This window comes from Passer domesticus, chromosome 6, assembly GCF_036417665.1.
Source record: "Passer domesticus isolate bPasDom1 chromosome 6, bPasDom1.hap1, whole genome shotgun sequence".
Taxonomy (NCBI): domain Eukaryota; kingdom Metazoa; phylum Chordata; class Aves; order Passeriformes; family Passeridae; genus Passer; species Passer domesticus.
In genome coordinates, this window is record NC_087479.1 from 17,927,337 (window position 1) to 17,950,858 (window position 23,522).

Here is a 23,522-nt window from a genome sequence, read left to right on the forward strand (position 1 = left end):
GGGAACTTGTAGAAAAGTAAGTACTACTTTCTCTTTTTGCAGTTGATGACACCATGGTTTAAAGGTGAATGGCAGTGCTTTTGTGAGAGTGCAGGTTCACAGAGACAGTTCCAATTAGAAATCAGGATTTATGACTTCTTACCATGTGCTGAAGTCACTAACCCCACTGTCTTGTAAAAAGTGGGATAGCTCCTAGATGGAGTATCTACAGTGTTCTTCCTGTACCTAACTCCTGCTTAAAATCTCTGCAGTATTGACTGCAGTTGTGCCTTGTGCATTGGCTTTGTAACAAGACCATTTCTGTTACACACCAGTTGCTTAATTAGCTGCTTTGGTACAGTATTCCTGTGAATTTACTTCTATAATATAAAATACTTTAAGATCAACAGTTCTACATTCACTTAGGAGAGCTATTACTGATTGAAGAAAATGAAAACCTAAGACATTTCTCTTCTTTTTTAGAGATAAGTAGTCTGTGCACAGTAATCCCATAAGCTGTTTAAGTGACAAAATATTTATAAGAACGTTTTATGTTCTCTACTGTGAACTTTCCGTCTTGTTCTTAAATTAGTACAACACATTTTCTTTAGAAGATAGAATCAAACAGGCCATGATTTTACTGTAAGGCTGTTACTAACACTTTGCCAGAAACATTATTTGAATAAGAAAAAAACATTTTTACTAGCAGACAGGAAAAGAAAACTCACAAACACTGTTTTAATGGTACTAGACCTTTACTTCTATCTTCTTGACTAATTTGTGTCATATCAAAGGCAGGTATTGCTTTCCACTGAGAGGCTCACCCAGTCTGGACTATGCCAGTTGTGATAAGGTGTATACCTGTTTCAAAAAATCTTAGCATTGTCACATGAACTCTGCTCTCTTCTTACCAGTTGAGCCTTGGATCCTGATGCTGAGTAGTCTGAAGTGTGAAAAATCAGTCCTCAGGCTCACAGATTTTGTGTTGGTTTACAATATACACAGTAGTTACGGGCTCTAACTAATTCAAATTGTATGAATTTGGTGGAATCTATGGAAGCTATGTTATACTGTGTTACATCAGCTGAGCCACTTCTGTGAGTACTCAAATTTAGTTCAATAAGGAGATGCTGTGATTCAGGTTTAAGATACTTGTCTATAGAGAAAGGGTAGTTCTAACTGCTTCATACAACCTCAATATTTTATGTTTCTTCTGCATACTTTTCTGGTGTTTCCTGTTGAAATTCACTCAATTTATTACAATAATACTTTCTTAGAGACTTAGAGAATAAATATATGGCATCTTACAAAAAGTGTGACTTTTTTCTAATACTGTCACTCTTCTTCCTATTGTCACATAAAATTCTTAATAGTCACATGAAATACATCTGGAGGTAAGAGAAAATATCTTTTTAAGTTTGATATCACCCCATCCTGGTTTACAAGTGTTGGAAACCATAAAGATATTTTGATGGTCAAACTGAATATCTGTGCCACAGGGTGTTGCAAAACAAACAAAAATAAATCAACCACAAAGGCTCTTGCCCTGATCCTGGATCCTTCCTAATATATTTGGTATCTGGAACCTCTAAATAATATATGCAATGAAATATTAACTGTAAGTATAAAGCAGCTATAGATTTCTGTAGTTTGTTGATTATCAAATAAGCTGGAAACTCTATCCTCCATGCAACACATCAGAGTTGTATTGCTTGTAGGAAAACATGACTGTAATAAATGCCCAAGATACTGAAATTATTCAGTATCATAAAATGGTCTCTGTTGGGAAAGAGTTGTGGCCCACTTCAGAATCAAGGTATAATCATGTTTAAATTTTGTATGTTTAAATTTTAGAGAATGGGGTTACACTCCCACTCTGACGGGATGTTGCAGATCTTTCTGCTTTAATTTCTAAGCAAAACAGCACAGACACATTGTGAATAAGTTCAGAGAATGCACCTAAAGTGGCTGTATTTTAACGGTAATCTGATTTAGGTCTGATATGCAACAAATTAATCTGGTTTCAAAGAAATAATAAGCCAGTGGCAGCTGTACCATGGTAAGATTACACCATGGTAAGGAGTTTGGTTTAAAATGAATTCAGCATCTTCAAATCCTACATGTGGTACCATTATATCAGTGGATGCTGAGGAACTTGGCCTCATCTTGCCGTTGATAACACTAGCAACACGGAGTGGAGAAGTGTGATGATGGAACACCTGAAGTATTTGGAGGTGACCCAGCTTTGATTTACATTTTTGGTAGCTTGACACAGAGGTCAGGCTATTAAATCCAGCTGGAGGTCAGGACTGGTCAGCTCTGATGTATTGTAAAGGTCACCTGGGCTATACAGTGTCTCAGTCCTGAGGTGAGAGGGCCACAGAAGCACATGGTGTGTAACTTTGACCTCAGACATCTCATATACTCTGGCTGACACATGATTTATACTGAACTTTGTGAAGGTTCCAGGCTTTAAGGTCATTTTCACAAGTGATGGTTTTGTGAATCCAGGTAAATGGCATGGTCCAGTTTATGTTAGTGAGCCAAATAGCACTGTGGTTTGCAAAGCATTTTCTGTTTCTGTCAATACCAGGTTTGGTGGTGATCAGTGTTCATTAGCAGTTCAATTTCTTAGCACTATGAATACTGTTAGTATTATGATTAAAGGTATAAATTACTGCCAGGATACTTCACCAAACATCACCATGTGTAATTTATATGCTAGCTGGTCAGAATTTCCATGTTCATTTTGCATAAATGTATTTTTGCATATTTCTGAACTTTTTGCATGTGTAACTTGCCTGTCCGGTTCTAGAGGTAATGGGTGAAGTTCTAGAGGTAGTTCTTGAGGTAATGGGCAAAGTAAACCCTTGAAGTGTCCATTGAGTATGGATAGACAAAGAAGACATGGAACTTTCCAGATGAGAAGAACCATATCTATGTGAAGAACATGATTTATGTAAAAGTCTTGAAAAATGTTATTTAAGATTTTTTTTAAATGTAAATCAAGGTCATACCCTAGAAGATTTGATTTTGAATAAGGTTTTTTGCTTTGTGTTTCAGTAGCTGTTCCCTCAGCAGTGCCAGCTTGTGAGCCTGAGCCCAAACCTATTGGGCACTACCCATCTCCACCGTTTGCCGTTTCCACCCGAGCCACTGTTGTTTCTGCCATGGAAGGCCCTTCTCAAGGCCGCCATAAAGTCATGGATTGGAGAGCAGTGGTGGCCATCTTTATCGTGGTGGTAGTTTACCTGGTGGCAGGAGGACTCATCTTCCGTGCCCTGGAGCAGCCCTTTGAAAACGAGCAGAAGAGCACCATCGCGGTAGAGAAGGCTGACTTTCTTCGGGAGCATGTTTGTGTCAGCGAGCTTGAGCTGGAGACCCTCATTCAGGTAGGCCATGTGAAGAAGATGGTACTTCTTGGAAGTCAGGAGAAACAGCTCAGTGGTTTATTTACCAGCTGAGTTGGTGGGGAGCAAAATTTTTCACAGAGGCCTTGGAATGGGCAGTGTGAAGAGAAGGCTCTTTCCCAGTCATTTTAAGGTCTGAGAAGCAGAAACTATGTGTCCAAAATATTGTAAATATAGAACCATAGGATCATAGAATAAGCTTGGGTTGGAAGGGATCCATCAGCATCATGGAGTCCAACTCCTGACCCTGTGCAGGAGACCCTGCGTCACACCATGTGCCTGAGAGCATTATCCAAATGCTTCTTGGACTCTGTCAGGCTTGGGCCTGTGACCACTGCTCTAGGGATCTTGTTCCAGTGCCCAACCACCATTTGGGTGGTGGAAAAGCTTTCTCTTGGTATCCAACCTATATCTCTCTTGATTTAGATTCGGGTCATTTCCTTGAGTCCTGTCACTGGTCATAAGATTGAAGAGATCGGTACTTGTCACTAGAATAATGAAAGATGTGTGCAAAGAAAAGCAGAACCTAATAGAAATAGGTCTAATAACCTTGAGAAAGTTGATAGATTTGCAAGACCTACGCCCTCATCTCTACAAATTTTCAAGTGGTCTTAAGTTCTTAATTTTTCTTCAAGATTAAACACAGCAACTAAGAGGGCACACAGAACATGACTGGTGAGATTTTTGGAATAAATATTCAGCCAAGAATTCTGAACTTAGAGATTTACTGTTGTAATTTTAAAATAAATCAATGAGGATGAAGCATACAAATCAAAATAGAAAATAATAGTCATTTAAGGGCTTTGGAATTTTTAGTTTGATGTAGTATGAAAAGTTTTAGAATCAATTTTGAAGGAAATAATTATCAAGCAGGCAAGGATAAGTGGAAAATGTATTAACATGCAAGAGAGGTCTATTAAGGATAGATCTATCTATCCTTCATTGATTAAAACTCTAGACAAGGAAAGTACTATGGGTCTTACAAAGACTTCAGTAGAGTATCTTCTGGGATTGAGGAACATATTCAAACTTCAGTCTCATATTTCGGATCTGAATTTATCAGCCTTCCAAGAGCACAGTGTTTCCCTTTGGAGTGTTGCACCAGAGCTCTGTTGTTGATTTCAGGCTGTTTGAAAGAACACGGAGCTATCCCCTGAATTATTGTGTCCATCCAGTCACCTGTGTTAAAAAACCCTTTCTGTAGGTGAATCAAATTTAAAAGCTTATTTCATTTAATAAGACATTCCAATATCTCATTGAAGTGATAGAAAAGGCCGTCTCCTACTTTTCAGCCTAAATTTCTTTGCAAAGAGATGTGTTCTCTCCCTCTTGTGCTCTGTGTTCACAGAAGACTGGTCAGTTCTGAGTCAAAAACTGTGTAGCTGTATCTGTACCTTTGGGCAGCCTGGTGCTACAGCTAACAAGACAAATCTGCTTTAGCAGGAAGTAGTATTGCTTGGATCAGGGATAGCTTGGATCACATCCTTGGTCTGTGTGCAAAAGACACAGATGAACATGTTAGGTTGGCAGGATCCAGGGATATTAGTTCAGATGTGTTTCTCTTGGCAGTGTTGCAGAGATCTGTATTTCCCTCTACTCCTTAGACATAATGATTAAAGGATGTTTTGAAAACTATAAAAGCAAGAAGCTTTTATTACCTTGGTGGGATTGTAATCAGTAAAAGATATGCAAAATACATTTTTTTCAACTGGAAAGCAGAAGTCATATAAGGTACAACAAGCAAAGCACTTCAGCAGATTGCACCAACTGCAGTAATAACAGCCTTTATTCTCTAGCCTAAGTTATGTACCAACAGCAATTCTTTATTTTACACAATATTTTTCTTCTTTCACCTCAAAAGTGGTGATAATAAAATAAAGAATATGAATACTCTGTAATTAAATGACAGATATTTTGGACAAATCTTATCATCTTTTGACATTTCAGTATGTCCTTAGGCATTACAGTGGGCAACTGGAAGTCATTGTGCAAAAGTAAATTAAAATGGGTTTAGCAGCTTAGGATGTGAATGTCTTAAGGCCAAGTGATGTGAAATATTGAAAGAGATTTGTCAATAAAGAACAAGTTTTTTTTATTCTTCTGTATGTCTGGGGGTGAAACCAGCTTCAGGAGTGTAGCTGGGTGTGCTTATACAGAAAAGTATACAGATTGTAACTGACTTGCACAGAATAGCAGTGAATGAACTTGCTTGAAGATAATGTCAGGGAGTTAATGCTGGGCTTCCACAACTTCACGTTGATGATCTCAGAAATTACCTCCCCCTGGCTGGCCCAACACATTTCTGCATTGCACCAAATGCTGCAACTGCCTTTACAGCTGTGAGTTCAGAGTGATGTGGCAACCTCCATGGGTCCTAGCTGCTGTGCTGTGTGCCATCTAACACTAAGGCAACTATTCGTAATTAATGTTATTTGGCTGCCTGAAAGCCCTTAGATGAACACAGATCATACTCTGCAGAATGACTGTGTTAGTTCACCTCTGTGCTTTGGAGAATATGGAAAATGCAAAAAGAGAAACCTTAGAAATATCTTATATTCTTTTACTGTGGGGATGGCTCTGATACAATCTTTTCAGAAGACCAAAGGAGTATCATGGTTCTTACAAGACTAATGATGGAGAAATGTATACCTTTTCCTAATTTTCAGTCTTTCAAAGGATTCTGCTTTGCAAAACATGTAAGAAAGATGTACAGCATAGTATGAGGAAACTGTTAAAAAATAGTGGGGATGAGATATCCTTTTCACCTTTATCTCCAAAAACCCATTGCAAATATTAGCACTGGTAGCACAAGTGTGAATTGCTGAGTCCAGACTTAGAAGTTCATTCATAGACTTCAATAAAAATACAGTGATGAAAGCAATACAAATTCTTAGGAAGATTCAAAGTATTTTGGTTCAGGTCTATCAAATGCGAACACAATGACAGGTAATTTTTTCGTAACAATGTCAAGTGTTTTACAGTGCAGTCCAAAATTTCTAAAGCCACCTGAAGTGGAAATTCTTAACTACAGATTTTTAAAGTCCATTTCTGCATCAGAAGGTATTGTTGCAGTGAAGCCAGTACAGTGTTTAAGGCTGTAGGTGATCTATAGCTTGGCAAAACAGCGAATACCAGATTAAGAAAGTTAAAACAATGCATGTTTTATCTCAACATTTTGAGTTTTCAGAGTTAGAGAAAAAAGAAACCTAGAACGTGCTAAAAGACAATGAAACTTCATATTCTTCAAGTACATTTAGCTGCATTGTACCTATTAGATCAAATAGCAAAAGGTAGCAGGACTCAGATAACTGGACATAGAGTTGAAAAGAAAAATAACATTAGTAGATACATCTGCTAACATACTACAAACCTTTTATTTTTGTTTTTATGTGTTAGAAAATAATCTTATTAGTAGCTAGGTTCAGAACCAAGTTATCCTGCCTTTGTAATAACACACACAGAGGTGTGTAATGGGGAGGTTACGCTTCTCAGAACGATCAGATTTTATCTATCATTGGGAGAGATAGAAAGACAATCTTTGTGTTTCAGGAAAGAAATTCCTATGGGCCTGATAAGGGCATTCATACTCTGTATCTATATATCCTGTGTACTGTAATATGAATACAAACTTGCATAATGAGCCTGCTTTCATAATAAACCCTGCAAAATTATGGAAGATAGAGTGGCTTGCTACTTAAGAACTTATATTATTCTCAGGCTGCTTTCTTCTTCCTTGTCCATCAGGGTTTAATTTAGGAGTGTGAGTGATTACAGTATATATGTATATTAAAAAAAATCACCCACCTGCTAACTAAGTCATACTGTTAATGTTCACTAATGGCTACAGCAACCCATTAGAGCTAGACTGCAAGCTGAAAAGGAAGCAGAGCTGAAAATAAGCTAGTCAGGCTTTACTGCCTGATTATGTTAGTAAGAATTAATATTTTGGATAGGCACTTGGGATTAGTGTTCTGAACCAGTTTTATCCTGAAGGTAAGTAAAAAAGGGAACATCCTGCAGAGATGTTTCATTTTGCTGCTGCTTACTTGGTTCATTAGTATCATGAGCCAGTTTTTCTTTCCAGGCTCTTTCCATGTAAAAGGAAAATAATTTTAATGTGCTAGAAGAAAACTGTATATAGAGCAGGCAAAAAATAGTATTTTGAATTAACTATGGAGAAGACTTGCATGTTGCTGAAGACAAGAAAAGACTGTTTGAACTGTGAAGAAAAACAATGGTAAGTATCTGATTGTTGAACCTTCTGCCTGTTCCTCTGGAGGTTATCTTGTCCCAACTTCCCTTCTGCCCCATCTTTATTTTACCCTATTCCTCCTGAAAGGATAGGGAAGAAGGATTCAGATGTCTTGGGTCCTGTCCTAGTTGGTGCAGGCACCCTGGTCTGTAGCGTCAATCCAGGACTGCTCCAGATGTGTAGGAGACACACTGAGACCAAGATGCTTCAAAAGTCTGCAGCTGTCCTGTAGCTATGCTGCTTCCAGAACTTAGCTGACATCTTTAGCAGGGAGCTAAAACTTTTGGACTTAGTTGTCTGTGCGTATTTCTTGTTAAAAGCTGTAGGTCTGCCCTCAGACAAAGTGCATGCATGGCTATCAAATCACTCTAAGTGTAGGTAGATCCCTGCTATGCTGATTGGTTCTTAAAGTCCTTTGTGGGATAGGTAGAAATATTAAAGAAATGGGCTTTGAAAGTTGTTACTTTTGATTAAACCAGAACTAAAATGCTGGTCTTGGTCCTTAGAAAATTGTTGTGGAAAAGTGAATAAATGTGAATTTATAATGAGGGTCCCTAATCACTCTATAAGGGGTGGTGAGAATAAGTAGAGAATTAGGAAGCATATAAAATGTTATTAAAGAATTAGTTATTAAAAGCTGTTTGCTAATGAGAAACATCCTAATAATCCTAATTGAGAAATATCAGAGCATGAAAGGCAGTTGAAGCAACTCTGTATGCTTGATAGGAATCTGCTTGGAAAAAGAACTGTAGAGGGAGATAATTATTGGATTAGAATCATCTGTGAAGAGGAATTAATAGAGCTAGACAAAAAAAGGACAAGAATTTTCTTTTCCTATCAAATTCCTATCCTTGATAACACATAGGGTAGGTACGTCTTTGACTGTCTCATCACTTGAGAGGGATATTACTCTTATCCTTGAAAAAGATTTTTCTTCTTCATACTTGGGATCTTACTGGAGAAATTACAGAAACATGAACAAATGAACCAGATAAAAACATTTCTTCATGGAGAAACCAGAAACAGTCTGTTTTGCTCCTCTCTCCTCATCAGCTGCATTGGCTTCCAGCTATCTTGTTGCTTATGTAAGTGGAAATTATGAGTTGTACTTCAGACTGAGCTGCAGTTTAGTTTCACTCTCTTTGGGAATAGAGGATTCAGTTGTCCCAGTATCACCACAAATTCTCAGCTTCTGCTCTGGGATTTGCCTTCAGTTCCATGCAGACCATGTCACCAGACCATGTCTTTTTTCTTACAGAAGGACTATACTGTGTTGATAGCAAAGGGGCTGAGAGTAAAACACACATCTATGCAATGATGGGGAGAAAACAAGAAAGCTGTGATAAAAATATGTGTTTTAAACAAATAATATCAAGTACTTTTATTTACTTCAGTAGTTTTGTCATTCTCTTCACTCCTACCTGTCTGTTGGCTTTAGCATGCATCCCTTACTTGAACACCCAGAAAGACAATTTCTGCCCTTTGAGGTATTTCAAATTATTGCCTTTCCTGAAATGGGCGGCATTTCAAAAGAAAAAATTACCATGAGTTGATAGTCCTTCAGTAAAGAAGATTGCACATTCAATTTTTAAACTGTACTGAAAAAATACAGTGTACTTGTATACTGTGCTTGTAGCTGCTCTGGTGAAGGAAAAAGATTGGGAAAGGAGCAAGTGTGAAACAGCTTTGGGTACTTTCATGACCTCTTACTGTCAACAATATTTCAACTATAAAAGTATCTGAAACTACTAGTTTAAAATATCTTAAATATGTGAGGCTTGTTAATATAGTGTTTGGCACTCTGGAAATTAGCTTTTTTTCCTACTCTGAGATAACCTGAGGATGTATCTCTTCAGGTCATTGCTGCAAAGCCTATCTGAAGTTTCAGATGGGAAACTTGTAAAATTTAGTGGTCTGTGTGAACTGGAAGAGTCTTGCCGGTAATAGTATCATTGTTTAAATTTTGTGTCAGTTTCCATCTAGCAGGATGGTTCTGGGTAGGTGGACTTGTATTGGTAGTAGTAAGGCATCTTTCTCTCATGCATGAGCTGAAATTGGTTTTTTAAGTGCTGCTAGCTGCAGGCTGCTGGCTGCTTTTGTTTTGCTGCTCTCTTTTTGCCCTCCATTGCTGTATGCAAAATACAATGTATTAAAAGACAGCATGGAATAGTTGGATATTTATAAATGAATGATGTCAGTGAAGATTTAAAGAAAAACAAGAATTTTTTCTGGATCAGAAGGGAGTCTGAGAATCTCAAAGCTATCTAAGGCAACAGCATGCTCCTTCACTTCAGGGGTTCCTGCTTGGCCCTGAAAGACTTGCTAAACTGTGTAAACTCAAGTGTGATTTAAGTGTAATTAGCTTGCTGACATTCACACACTCAAGAGGAGGGCAGACAGCATTCCTTGGCAGAAGTAACCAGGGTAGCTGACAGTGTGTCATGGCCTATTTAAATGGGCAACCTGTCTGTTATGCTGATTTATGCTGCACTGCATAAACCAACAAATGATCTCTGCTTTCACACCACCTGCAATATGCCAGCAACTGGTACAGAGGCCCTTTCAAAGGGTTTGGTCCGAAACACATCCTTTCTCTATATCCCTGTTTCTTGAGGTATGGACATGTGCTGAGGAACCCTGGCTTTCTGCCCACATGAAATGAAACTGGTCCAGCCTGCTTATGCTATAGTTTCACTATCAGCTTATCCTGGCATGTAGTAGGTCTACTTTTAAAAAGGTGTCCCATACTGATCTCTTTAGATGTAGCTGTCTCTGTTCTTGCCTGTAAGCCTCTTCCACTCCTTTCCCTTTTGTGAGGCAATGTGATGAATAACTAAAAGCTGGGAAGCAGATTAGCTGAAACTTGGCCAGGCTAAAAAAGCAGTAGAGAAACATTTATGACCATGAAGTGAGTTGAAAATATAGGCAAAAAATGAGTGAGAGAAATGGAAGTGGAAGAAAGAATGTGGTAAATAAACCATTGGTGGAAAAGATTAAAAAGGAGGAAAGTGTATCCTGAATGTTAGGGAGAGAAGCAGTGTTAAATGGATGTTTAAAAGTCAGTGCTAAACCCATAAGAGAATATGAGATCTTAGAGAAGATTAAGAGAGAACTTGTAGACATGACCAGGTAAGAAGTGAGGCAATGGTAAAATAGTATGACTAACCTTGCTTTGCCCATGGACTGTATAGGAAAAGGTGAAATAAAAAACCACCATGACAAGTCATAAATCACAGAGGAAAGATAACTAGTTAAAGAAATGCAATAAGAAAAGTCAAATCTGTGTTGATAGGTGGGAATTCCATGTAGAACAGAGCCAAAGAAAAAGAGGATGCAAGAGGTAGCACTTTGCTTCACTTGTTGAGCCCAGCAATAAGTTCACTGAAACTACCAAGGGTAAAGATTGGTGGCAATATTTGGGAGGAGGAGCAAATAACAGAAAGAGAAGGAGAAGGTCTGGTGGTAGTGTGAGCAGCTGATAACAGCAACATGAAGTGAGGCTGGAGCAGAATGAGAGAAAAGCAAATAGCTGGAAATACTGGGAGTCAGAAAAAGAGGATCTTGGTTCCTCTGCAGTGATTTTATGGAAATTAGACTCAGTTGGGAACATTTGGAAGGGAGAAAGGCAGACATTTCTGCTTCTGTTCAAGAGTGAGGTCTGCATTTCTCTATGATGAAGAAAAGCTTGTATGAGATCTAAAAGCAACTTGAAAATACATGCTGAAGGGCATCTCAAAAGTCAACTTAGACAAATTCAGGTATGTATACCAGATGCTGATGAGAGATTTATTTCTGGACTTTGTAGGCTCATGTGTTCAGCTTCCTTTGGACTGTGAGGCTGCAATGAAAAGTGAATATGAATTATACAATATGGTGCATTTTTGGAAATTCCCAACAAACATTCAGGAGGCTGATATGTCTGCCTGGTTTGATTCAGTATTATGTGAGACACAGGACAGTGATCAGGAAGCAGTATAGCTATCTCACCTTCTATCCAGAATATACTTCATTCAAGCACTGTGTGGGAGTCTTTGTATCATGTTGTATTTGTGGACATGAGATCTCGTGTAGTGTGCAAACTGGGAAGTTTGAGCTGATTACAAAGTTTACTTATGATGTTTCCATAGATATCTTATTTGTTAATTTCAAATAGGGTATATATATGCCATATTTTTTTCTTTTGTTAGCATAAAATATAAATTACTTAATCAATTACTGTTTGTCTTGGAATTTAAATCCTTGGCTGGCTAGCTTCAGTTAATTTCACAAACATTATTTGCATTTACCACCTCTCTAGCTGCTTCTAACATGAGCTGTTCCCAGTGAGGAATTTTTCCCTTGGCAGTAGTCACTACAAGAACAATATTCATGGATGAATTTGTGGTGTTGGCCCTTTACTTCTCAATTGCTTTGTATCTTTTGTCATTTGTTTATGCATTGTATCTTTCTTCTACCTTAATGGATATTCAGTTCAGTTGTATGTCCAACTTATGTGTACAGAAGAGGCTACTATACTTATACTATGAGCACATATTAAAAACCTAAAGTGAAGCTGTTTCAATGGTCCTAGAAATGTCCCTTTGGAGCCTATACCAACTAGCACAGGATACAGTAAGGCATGCATGGTACTGATTCTTTGTGTTTTCTTTGCAGCGTGCTGTTGATGCTGATAATGCAGGAGTCAGTCCTGTTGGAAATTCCTCTAACAGCAGCAGTCATTGGGACCTTGGAGGTGCCTTTTTCTTTGCTGGGACAGTCATCACTACTATAGGTATATCTATTGTTTATTTTTTAAAAAGACACAGTCACACTGAGACATAGATAACAAAATTAATTTGAGGAAGGCAGGCAACAAAGAAATAAAGTAGCTGAACTGTATTTCTCTGTTAGCAAAAGATATGACTCCAGCATGTGTCAAGGGCACTGAGTCTTTGGTTAAGTGTTAGAAGCTGTTCTGACATAATTAGGGTAGAATAGCAATGCTGAGCTGAAAACAGGTAACACTCATGTAGGCTTTATAACCCTGTTCTTGATCTAGATTGAAGCAATCTACAAGCAATTGCTTGAGAAGCAATTCTTTTCATACACTCCTTTCCATAACTGGAAATAGATTCTCATAACTATTACATCCTTTCAAAAATTCTTACTTGCTTTCATAATAACAATTGGAAGGAATTACACAAATGATATATTGTATAAAAAAAACCCCCTTCTTTTTCTTTCTAGAATCCATGGCCTTGATTACTGACACATTTCTCTGTATTAAATGAAGAGTATACTGAACTGCACCATTCACTTTTCTTGAACCATTAATTTTAATAAGATAATTATTCAGGCCCTTATCATCTCTCTCCCCATGCATTGTGTCCAATATATTTAGCATTTGATTTCTCAGTGTAGGCCTTAGATATGCTAAGGGTTTTAATCTCTTCTCTCTAAGCCAGTTCCTCTGCTGAAGAATGTTCAACAAGCTTGGATTTCAGAAGACAGTCTGAAGGAAAAAGGAAATAAACCAACAGCACTGTTGATATAGTTAATCTGCAGACAATTATTCAGTAGTTTTATAATTTTAAGCTTGATTTCAGTGCTGTCATAATAATCAGATCAAGAGGTCTAATTATTTGGAAATCACTGGCAAATTGTTGATTTTTATTTTCATTTTCTATGAGTATTATTCTGCTTTAATTATTGTACAAAGTGCTTCTCCACATTACAGCTGTGCTGCATGCACTAGTGACTGTACAGACAAATAACTTGATAATCACACAACCCTTCAAAAAAGTGGGAGAATCTGACTAAATTCTGTAGGCTTTTTATGCAGGTAATACAATAACAACAAAAAATATCTTCTGGCAGTTACACACTGGCTGTGGTGATAATTTCTAACAGTAGAGTCTGTGCCTTTGGCTCTGCCTTTTCTTTGCTGTAAGAGTGAGGGGGAAAGAGTGATTGTATAGAGTGTACAATCTGTGTTCCTCTATATTAAGCTACATTACCATATATTTTTGATGGTAGCATAAAACCAGAGGGTGGCAAGAAAGAAAAGATTTCTGATTCATATGTAAGAACCCCCTCCTCCCCTTTAATATTTGTTTACTCAATAGACCCAAGTGACAAGCTTTTAAATTACTCATTAAATAAATGCCACTATGTAGGCATAGTTCATGCAGGCATATTCATTGACATCTGCTATTTAAATAACTTATTGAAAAGACCGTGTATTTTTGTCCATATTTGTTGTAAATTCTCCATGAATTAGATTTTTATAGGCTGCATAAAGTCTGTGTATTGTGTCAGGGTGTGAAAATGGATGCTTTATTGATGCCTTAAGTTTTAGCTTTCATATTTTCCAGGTTCTGTACTGCATTAGTATGTAACTCTGAACTTCATATAAAGTTTAGCAAGTTCTCATATTCCATTTAGACAAAACAATCCTTTTTGAGCCCAAGAACCAAGGATACTATTGCAGCTTCAGGCCCAAAAAGTAAAAACAATGGCAAATTGAAAAGAGCAATCTGACAGGATGTGACTTCATGACCTGAAGCTGTAACTGGACAATTAACCCAAATATGTAAATGGACCCAGATTTAGTATAAAAACCTCATGATTTGGGGTCCATCTTAGGTGTAGCCTCGGCTAGGCTCTTTTACTGCCCAGGGTGTATCCTTTGAAGGCCTATTAATAAATACCTACTTTATTCCTTAAACACTGTCTAGCCTCTGTTCTAGGTAGCCTATCAAGACATCTCTATTGCAACAGTGATTTGTGATTATGTGATAATTTTTAATATTTATATAATTATGTATAGTTAAACTCAAAATATCTATGGCATTTCAATTAAAATAGCTGATATTAAATAAAAAGTTGGAAATATTACCATCACAATTCTTGGTTTTTTTTCTCTTTAACATTTTAACAGAAATACCATGTCTACTGGAGTCATAATGCTTTACTGAAAAAAGAATTCAAGGACAGATTTGCATGGTGCGGGTACAGTTTGGAGGCTGCAGTGTAACTAGTCAGTATCATGAGGGGTTTCGGAAAGTATGAGCTAACCACTGAAAATGAGCCTTGTCAGGTGAATCACACTCCTGTCAGGAAACCATTGGCACAGGCTAAGAGCAGCAACAGCATGCAGGCACCAGGCCAGCATGGAGGGATTTTTGTGCTGTGGTATCAGCTAGATAATTGAGCAAACAGCAATTTTAGAAAGACAGAGTCTACAGAAAATATGGGTAGCTGAGGCTTCCAGAAAAATGGAATATCAGAGGGTGGCTTACCCAGGAAATTACATCATGCCATTGAAAGTCTATAAAGAGGAATTATAGATGGAACAAAGTTATGCCTGCAGGAAGAGCAGTTTCTAAAACTGATTAGTTTGTTTTCTAAAAAGCTGTGTATAAGTTCTGAGAGTCTGACAATTGTTTTTCTCCTCAGGGTATGGGAAGATTGCCCCATGCACTGTTGGTGGCAAGGTTTTCTGCATCTTGTATGCCATATTTGGGATTCCACTGTTTGGCTTCTTGCTGGCTGGGATTGGAGACCAACTTGGAACCATCTTTGGGAAGGGTATTGCAAGGGTGGAAAAGGTTTTCAGAGTAAGTTCACTAGCAGTTTTTTGCTTGTGTTGTATAGCCTGCTCTTAATTTTGTTGCTATTACCTGCAGCATTTTTTACATGTTGGACACCATGAAACATTCTCATGTTGAGCTGATAGTTAATGTCTGTAAGGATCTCTGTAGTCAGTGGAGAGAAACAGACTTCTCTAGATGATGATGCAGGGGTTATAGGTCAGACTCTGAATTTCCTTATTGAGGGTATTGCTGGAGAATGTATCTCCTAAGTTAGCTTCCTAAGGAATTGCTGTAAAACAGTCTTCAAAACACCACAAGTTGCTTTAGATATGTACATCTATTCAATGGAAATGGAGAGAAGGTAATGGTTCCCTGAAGGAACAGGGATGTGGAGTAGGTCCTGACTTTGTTACTGATATAGCCTGGAAGGAAAGCAGGAAAGCAGGGTTGCTGTTGTGAATGTGAACCTGGGAAGAGAGATGGTTTAGTGATATGCCTTCACTGCAGAGTGACAGATCTGTTGGAGCAGATCTGCAGCTCTACTACAAAAACTTCTGTAATGCCACTGGCTGATCATTCTGAAATCACAATCATTCTCTGCCCTGCCTACCATGAAGATATCCTACCCTAAATTTTTGTGTAGACTTCCTCACGTGTAGTTTCCCTTTATGTTGCCAGTACCCTCTGGTTTTGAGTCTGAATTGCTGTAAGCAGTTCTTTCTCAAGCAGTGCCTGGCAAATGCTGTTTTGTTAACTTGCTAATGGTTCACTTCAGGGATTCTCTCTCTGAGGCAGAACTTCTAGAGGTGACCTGTGTATACTTTCCTTGGAAGTGGTATAACTGAAGGTAAGTCTTTCCAGGAATGGATGAGAAGCTGCCCAAATTGGTTAGTTTAATAGACATCTATTTCTAAAACATTCCCACAGACGAGAGCAAATTAGTTGTAACTGTTTTTGGAAGGAAGTAATTAAGTATTAGACTGAAGAATGAGCACTTTCCATTTGATTAAATTACTTTTAGGTGTCCCAGACCAGACATAAATAGAATATCAGAATAAATGTAGAAAAGTGACTAGTGATTATGGGTGAGTAAGCATGTACATGCCTGTCTGGAGAGCACTTCAAAAGGCTTATATTTTCATTTAATGAAAAGAATCTTATTGAAAAGTGTCTCAGTTCAGTTTGGAGAAAACACAACCAAGATCCCTAATTTATTTTTTGTCTACCTTTTAATTACATCTGCTTCCCTTCAGTGGAATCTGTGAACATTCCAGCCTGCTTCTGCCCAAGAAAAATGACAATCTTGAAGTCATGATATGGATTGAGAGTCAGAAAATCTTTGATTGTCAGCTGAGTGTTGTATTTCTGAGTGACACAGACAAGACCATTAAACTGTTGGCATGATAGTTTATTATTAAAATAATCAGAGAATCACAGAATAACTGGGGCTGGAAGGGAGATCATCTGGTCCAGCCTCCCTGCTAAAGCATAATACATACTTGAAGTATTTTATCTTAAAATACTTCAAGTATGTATGAATGCTGGTACTAATGTTTCATCCAGATTATAGCCATTTGGCACATAATGTGAGTTCTTTTGGTATTCAAAGTATTCTTTCATTTTCTTGAATCAATGCAGTTGCTTATTGCAACTGCAAATCCAAGGTATTTGTTTTCTTCCTTGGTATTTTGTCAGCTTTCAAAGGCATTTAGAGATTGTGGTCTTCTTTTTTAGCTAAGATGTGCATTTATTCCTTTTATTTTGATTTTCATAAATCCTTTACATTCCATTATATCTGTTATTTTGTGATTTGGTGAACAGGGTTATACATAATTTCCTTTGTTACTCTTTCTAATGAGTTTCAGCTATTTGAAATATTTCTGATGCAGTTTACAATTTACATGCATCTTAGTAAATACCAGTGGTTTCACTTTAGGTGATTATTTAACATTTGGCGTATGCAGAATATAATAATTACTATAATTTTAGTAAATGTGTAATTTATTATCACATTATATTTACATTGTTAGGCTTCATAAATGTTTGTACCCAATCAGATGAAGCCTCAAGTAGAGTAACAGCTCTTGACTTAATGCTGAGCACTGAGCAAATTTTAATTCAATGTGTAACTCTTGTTTCTTTCTGTCTCCTTAATGAACTGATATTCAGCATGTTTGTGGGTGTAAAACAACCTGTTACCACCTGTAAAGAAAGGACAAAAAAATTAGTACAATCTTAGCCCGTGTATTATCAAATTTCCATGTTCATATGCCTCAGCACTCTGCTGCTGTATGTATCCAGTTGCCCGTGTTTAAGCCCTTCACTCTTAGGAATGTTGCAGGGCTGGTGTCAGGGCAGCGAGAGTTCTGGAAATCCTTGCAACTTTCTCATTGTCTGTACAGGTCGAAGAGACTTGAGGGCAGCTTGATCTTGCATTTTGGTTAGAATAATTTTTGAAGCTAGGTAAGATGCAGTATGCACACACTGGCGCTTGGGAAGGAGAGGAAGAATTTTCTGTTGTCACTGCAGTCCTTTCACCCAAAGCATTTCCCTAACAGCTCTCTTGCTCCATCCAACAGTGTATCTGTGAGCATGGAGCCCATGCCACACTAGGGACAGCTTGCCTCTGGCATTCCTCAGCATATCTGGAAAGATGAAAGGAGGATTCCTCCCAGAGGACTTATGCTAGTGCATTTCTGCTGCCTCTGACATGACCTGTGCAGACCCCCACCAACCCTACCTTAATTAACACCACAAATTAGACCTTAGGAATCCCACATTTAGCTACTGCAGTAATCAGCATTCTGTGGGAATTTTAAGAACGATTTGAACTACATAAAGTGAGAAAGAGATCTGCTCTTATCAAGTACACACTACCCCAACAGTATTGACAGAATATTTCAGCAGAGGAGCTGGGCACATGCCACCACTTATCTTCTAATCCAAAATGTTACCATTATTTCAGTGTGTAACTAGCCAGGAAAACAACTACTCATTTATGAGTAGGTAGGGCTGGAGGTACTTCATTGCAAAATAATGCTTTGTAAAAAATAGAAATTTTCATGTATCATTTTAGGAAACGGAGGCACTTGCAGGATGATGCTATCCCAAACACCATGCATTGAATAGTTTATGCCATCTGTCCTACTGGAATGATTATATTTGGAACAAGCAAATAAGCATCAACCAGGTCAGAGATGTAAACCAAAGCTTCCCCCACAAAAGCCCTGTCTTCTCAGCTCCTGGTTATTCCTGTGTGTTCCACATTCACTAATCTAGGGCAGAACCTGGCTTTCAGTCTGTTTTTACATGCATGCAAACGTGATTCCCCAGAAAATGAATATGTACAAGGCCAGACACAACAGAAATGAAACATGCATTTCAAGGTGACATAATGCCATAAAAGTAGTATTTTTATCTTTGACAAGTTGTTCATAAGATCCCTCATGTATGTATGTTTCTATAATAAACAGTAGAACAAAGCCCCATTCTCTTGGCATGCTCTGTACACACAGTGTCTGCTGCAAGCATCTAAAGATAGAAAGCACTCCATAGGCAGAGTACACTGTCACAGAACACAGCAGATGCCATTATCATGAGTTAAATATAGGCTAATTCGGATAGTCTTTTTTCAAATCTTGAATGAGTGTTTAGGTTCTTATCAGAAGTAGATGGGCTAGCATAACCTGAATGATCTTCACTTATCTTGCAGTGTAGTACAGATGAGCAATTCAGCCTGGGCACAATGAGTTTCTGAGAGCACTCCAGGATTTTCTGGCTTCTGAGGTGAGGCCACTGTGAGAAGTTCCTGGGCTTGTTTGCTGCTTTCACTCCTCTTGTTCCCAGCAGGACAGAGAGGACAGGCCTGGCAACACATCTGGTAGAATGTGAATTGCAGTACTGGGATGTGAGCAAGCAACCAGAGACATAAGTGGTGGCAAGGCTGCACCACTGAAAACACACTGCTTTGTGCAGAAAGGCAATGCCTCTGTAAGCAACTTGTGCTTCATTGAACCAGGGACTTGTCAGAACAGACCCATCTGCTACTTGACTTTCGGGTTTTCAGCTCAGAGAACATGTTTTGCTCTAGTTCTCAGAGACATGCTATGAAAGTGGTCTACACTTAATATTTTTCTGAAAGATAACAGTACACATCACCTAACCTTGGAATTGTCCTAGGAAAAGTACTTCTTAATTGGCAGATAGGGATAGGGCTGGTGTAGTCCCACTGAGCTGGTGGAAAGATTTCTTTTAGCACCTGTCAAAGCTCTACCTTTCCTAAACTTTATTGTCTTTCCGAATACATCTGATCAACTCTAGCTACTCTTTCACTTAAAGATTCAAGTTCTTTTTAGAGATTTTTGGCTTCTCTGATCTCTTACTACAAAAGTGACAGGAATTATTTGTACAAATTCCTTCCCTGAAAGTGAATGGAAAACAGAATCTGGGAAAGAAACAGTATAAGACAGTAACTGTGTAGAGGAGAAGCACTTAAAAATGCAGTCTTCTTTCACAGTCTCCCCTCTGTTCATGGATTTGCTCTGTTCAAGACAATCTCTTTTTTTTTGTTGTTTAATTACATCACCTTAGTAGCCAGCATCAGTATGTTATTACATCAGCTACTTAAAAAGCACTGAGCATATGAATACTTTATATTTTATTTTTTAAATAGAGTGTTATTCACTGTGATTTTCTGTAAGGAAAAAGGTAAAATTTTAAAAAAATACATATATTCACATAACTTCCACAGAGTAACTGTCTGATGCAGTGATCTATCTGCCATCTGCTGGCATCCTGTCTTTGAACAGAGCTGTCAGGACAGGGTGTGAAATTCAACCTACTGTTGCACATTCACAGTATTATTCCAAAATTATACAAGGTTTATGAGCTGAAAGTTCAGGGTTCAGACCTCAGCCAAACAATCTGCTGAGTCATTTCCACCAAAAAAAGGGCAAATAAATACAAAAAAATCAGTGATTAGAAAGGCGATTTACAAACCCAGAACAAATGTATGTAAACTATCTCAGCTCATGATCTGTTCTTTTGCCCATCACACCTTAAAGGTCCTTCTAAGAGTCACATTTCCCTGATTACAGTTAAAATAGGGGTGCTTGTAGGCTTGATGTTGAGGGTTGTGACTTCATTACAGGTGGTGACTCTTCATCAGCTAGAGCCAAATTGGTCTCTGGATTCTGTCTTGAATATGTTTGGTTTATTTTTTTGATCATTTACCCCTGTGGCTGCATTTCTCTTCACAAAGAAAAGCAAGGCACAATTCTTCCCAAGGATTTCTGAGATTTATATTCTGTGAACCTCAGAGAAAGGAAAACAATTATTATCTTACTTGCTGTGCCTGTGTTTGTGCAAAAGTGGAATGCAATATGGAGATTGTTAACCCAAAGTGATGGTGTTTTGTTTCCTTGGCCTATCAGGGCCAAGTGTGTGTCGGGACTGTCAGCTGACAGTCACGAGAGGAGTGCTTGGCAGATTCAGTTTAGATGTAATGTAATACAGTGTAATATAATATAGAATAATATAGTAGAATAAAGTAATCAATTAGCCTTCTGATAAGATGGAGCTCTCCTCATCATTCCTCTCCCTGCCATGGGGGTCGCCCTGAATCCTATATACCCACTCCATTATATCTGAGCTGCAGAAAAGTATCTTTTTCTGCACAGACCTAAGATGGTAAGCTAATACTAAAAATCAATTAGAACATCTATGGATCCCAGATTTTGATATTTTAGGCCCTCTAACTTGGTATTTAATTTAGTTAGTGATGCTTACAGCTATTTCATTTCAAGGAATGCAACTTAAGTGTAGCAGACTTTACTAATTCTCTTTTTGTCCTCTGGTCTTTGATGTATGTTTCACCAGGAATGGCAAGATCAGATCCATTCAGGTACAGGGAAGCTATGTGGAGCAGTCTTTATTAACCCATTTTTGCACTCTTTGAGTGGGGGAATATAGGTGTAACTCAGATGTGAATTGAAGGAGGGAAGGGAGGAGCAACACATTACAAATTTGGCCTCTGCCTTGCTGAAGTCTATGCCATCAAACTCTGTTGTCCTTTGTCTGCTCCAGTGTTTGAGAAAAGCCTATGTATACATGGATTCCTCTTATTCGGTTCGGTTTTTTCGTCTTTTTTTTCCCCTTGAGCTGAATACAGCTCAGCCATAACAGATGTTTAGGATAATAATTTTTATTTTTGTAATAAGCAACATGCATAAATTAGTGGGTTCATATCAGAAATCCCTCTGTGTGCTTTCTAGAGAGAGGAAGAAGATTGGAAAAGGGTATATGAAGCCTAGAAAATGTCTGAGCCAGTGTTTCTGTGTCATTTTCATGACACCGTACTCACATTATGACTGCAGCAAGATCCATGCAGAGATTTACAAAAATGACATTAGAGAAAGCTGCTGCTCTGAGAGAAGCTTGTTGTATATTCCATCTGGGTCTAGACAAACACCCTACAGAAATGTGGTTTTATGGGGAAAAAAATGATGTCAAAAATAACATAAAACCTTCTTTACTCTGACCTGTGTCTTGTATGAGTTCAGGATTGTGTCTCCCAAACTTGGTAATAAATGTGACTGCTTATAGCTTTTAATATCTGTCTCTCCTCTGGTACTGACTGCAGTTAAAAAGCAGAGGATGGATTCTGCAGCCATAGCAGCATTCTTTATAAAACATGAGAACTAAAATAACACTGAGGCACCAAGAGGTTAGAATGTAGGGGAAGCCCATATCTAGTAGAATGGTTCAACCCCCATTTCATAACCCATGGAGGTGTCTGAAATGTCATCTACATTTTAATATCTATTATAATTCTGCTGCTTGTTTTCAAGGAGTGTTGTCTTCTTCACTGATGTGGTGAGTAGGTCCTGGCTGGCAGCAAGCACCCACACAGCCGTTTGCTCACTCGCCTACAATGCTGGAGAGAACATGGGAAGGACAATGGAATGTTCTCTAAATATGGGTCAAAATAAAGACAGCAAAGTCATTTACCATGTACTCTCACAGGCAAAACAAACTTGACTGTTGGACTTTAAATTAATATATTGACAATTAACATTAAAAAAATTAATTACTGAGTTGAGTGTTTGGAATAAAAATCCCCACAAAAATTCAAAATGCCTTTCTTCCCCATTTTTCAAGTACAGCTTCACTCCAGACACCTCTCCTCCACCCATGTTGTTACTGTGGGTCACCTTCAGTCCCCCTGATGCAGCAGCAAATGGCACAGGGGCTGGGGCCAGAACACAGTGGTTTGTCTGCTCTTCTTAACTCTTTTCCTCTGTTCCTTTGCTGGTCTCCCATGGGCTGCAGACCCTGCAGTACCTGTGTTGCCATGGAGGAGCTCCCACTCACCTGACCTTGTTATTCCCTTGTTCTCTCCACTATTCCCTTGTCCTCTGCCTGTCCAGCATTCCTGCCCCTTCTTGAACAGACTTTCCCAGAGGTGCCACCATGTCATCTCAGTGGCTCAGCAATGCCTTGAGGTGGGTCTATTGGAGCTGACAGGAACCAGCAGTGTCAGAGAACAGAGAAGAACAAAATATTGTTATATTTTTCTTAGGCGTTGTGTCCAAGTCAGTGATATTTAAAATACATTTAGTTTCAGTCTAATTTTGAACATGAAGGAGCTGGACAAGTTACAATGAAATCCACAGTGACTGTTACAGGCACCAAAGAGGTTGATGTGACCAAATCACTGATGACCAAGCCAGTGCTATGCCAGTCTTTCCAGGCTATAGCCTGTTGAGAAGGGCATCGCACCTCACTGTGTGTGTCAGGACTGGCTTGCATTTGGCTGAGCTGAAAGACAAGAAGTGTGAACTATGACTGCCTGCATCATCCACACTATCTTTGCAAACATATTTTGACTAAGGACATATCAAATGTTTGTGAGCTGATATATATGATATTCTGGTTTATGGCTTTGGTACAAAGACTGTCATTCCTAGTGTTAAAATATTTTGGTCTAGAGAAAGTGATTTAGAAGACAAGCTGTTTAATTAATGCATGGGCAGAGACAATCTGTTCTGAGAATAGCTGGCAGCATGGGGAAGGGCAAAAAGTTAAGAATAAGTGAAGAGAACAAAAGAAATACTAAAGAAATGTGTTTGTTTGAAATGTATGCTCCAAAATACAGAGCCTTTTGGAGAGATGGGGACAACATTTTCCATGCAGGTACATTACATTATCTCTAAAAATATGCCATTGGTCATCTAGCAAAAAAGGTAGCCAGCTTGCCTAGAGCCTTGGGGAGATTTGTCAGGAATTCAGAAAAGGAAAATTTTGGAG

At 38.3% G+C, this 23,522-nt stretch overlaps 1 protein-coding gene across 6 annotated transcripts in view; it reads left to right on the forward strand.

Annotated features, from left to right (window-relative positions):
- KCNK10 (potassium two pore domain channel subfamily K member 10) overlaps positions 1 to 23,522 on the forward strand; it is a 60,141-nt gene that overhangs the window by 20,241 nt on the left and 16,378 nt on the right. For 3 of the 6 annotated variants that reach the window (XM_064423656.1, XM_064423655.1, XM_064423659.1), the window contains 3 exons: positions 3,043 to 3,371; positions 12,295 to 12,412; positions 15,079 to 15,239. In XM_064423656.1, the coding sequence (XP_064279726.1) occupies positions 3,043 to 3,371; positions 12,295 to 12,412; positions 15,079 to 15,239 (608 nt within the window). The remainder of the gene's footprint in view (positions 1 to 3,042; positions 3,372 to 12,294; positions 12,413 to 15,078; positions 15,240 to 23,522) is intronic. The other 3 variants (XM_064423658.1, XM_064423657.1, XM_064423660.1) reach the window with 1 other exon arrangement.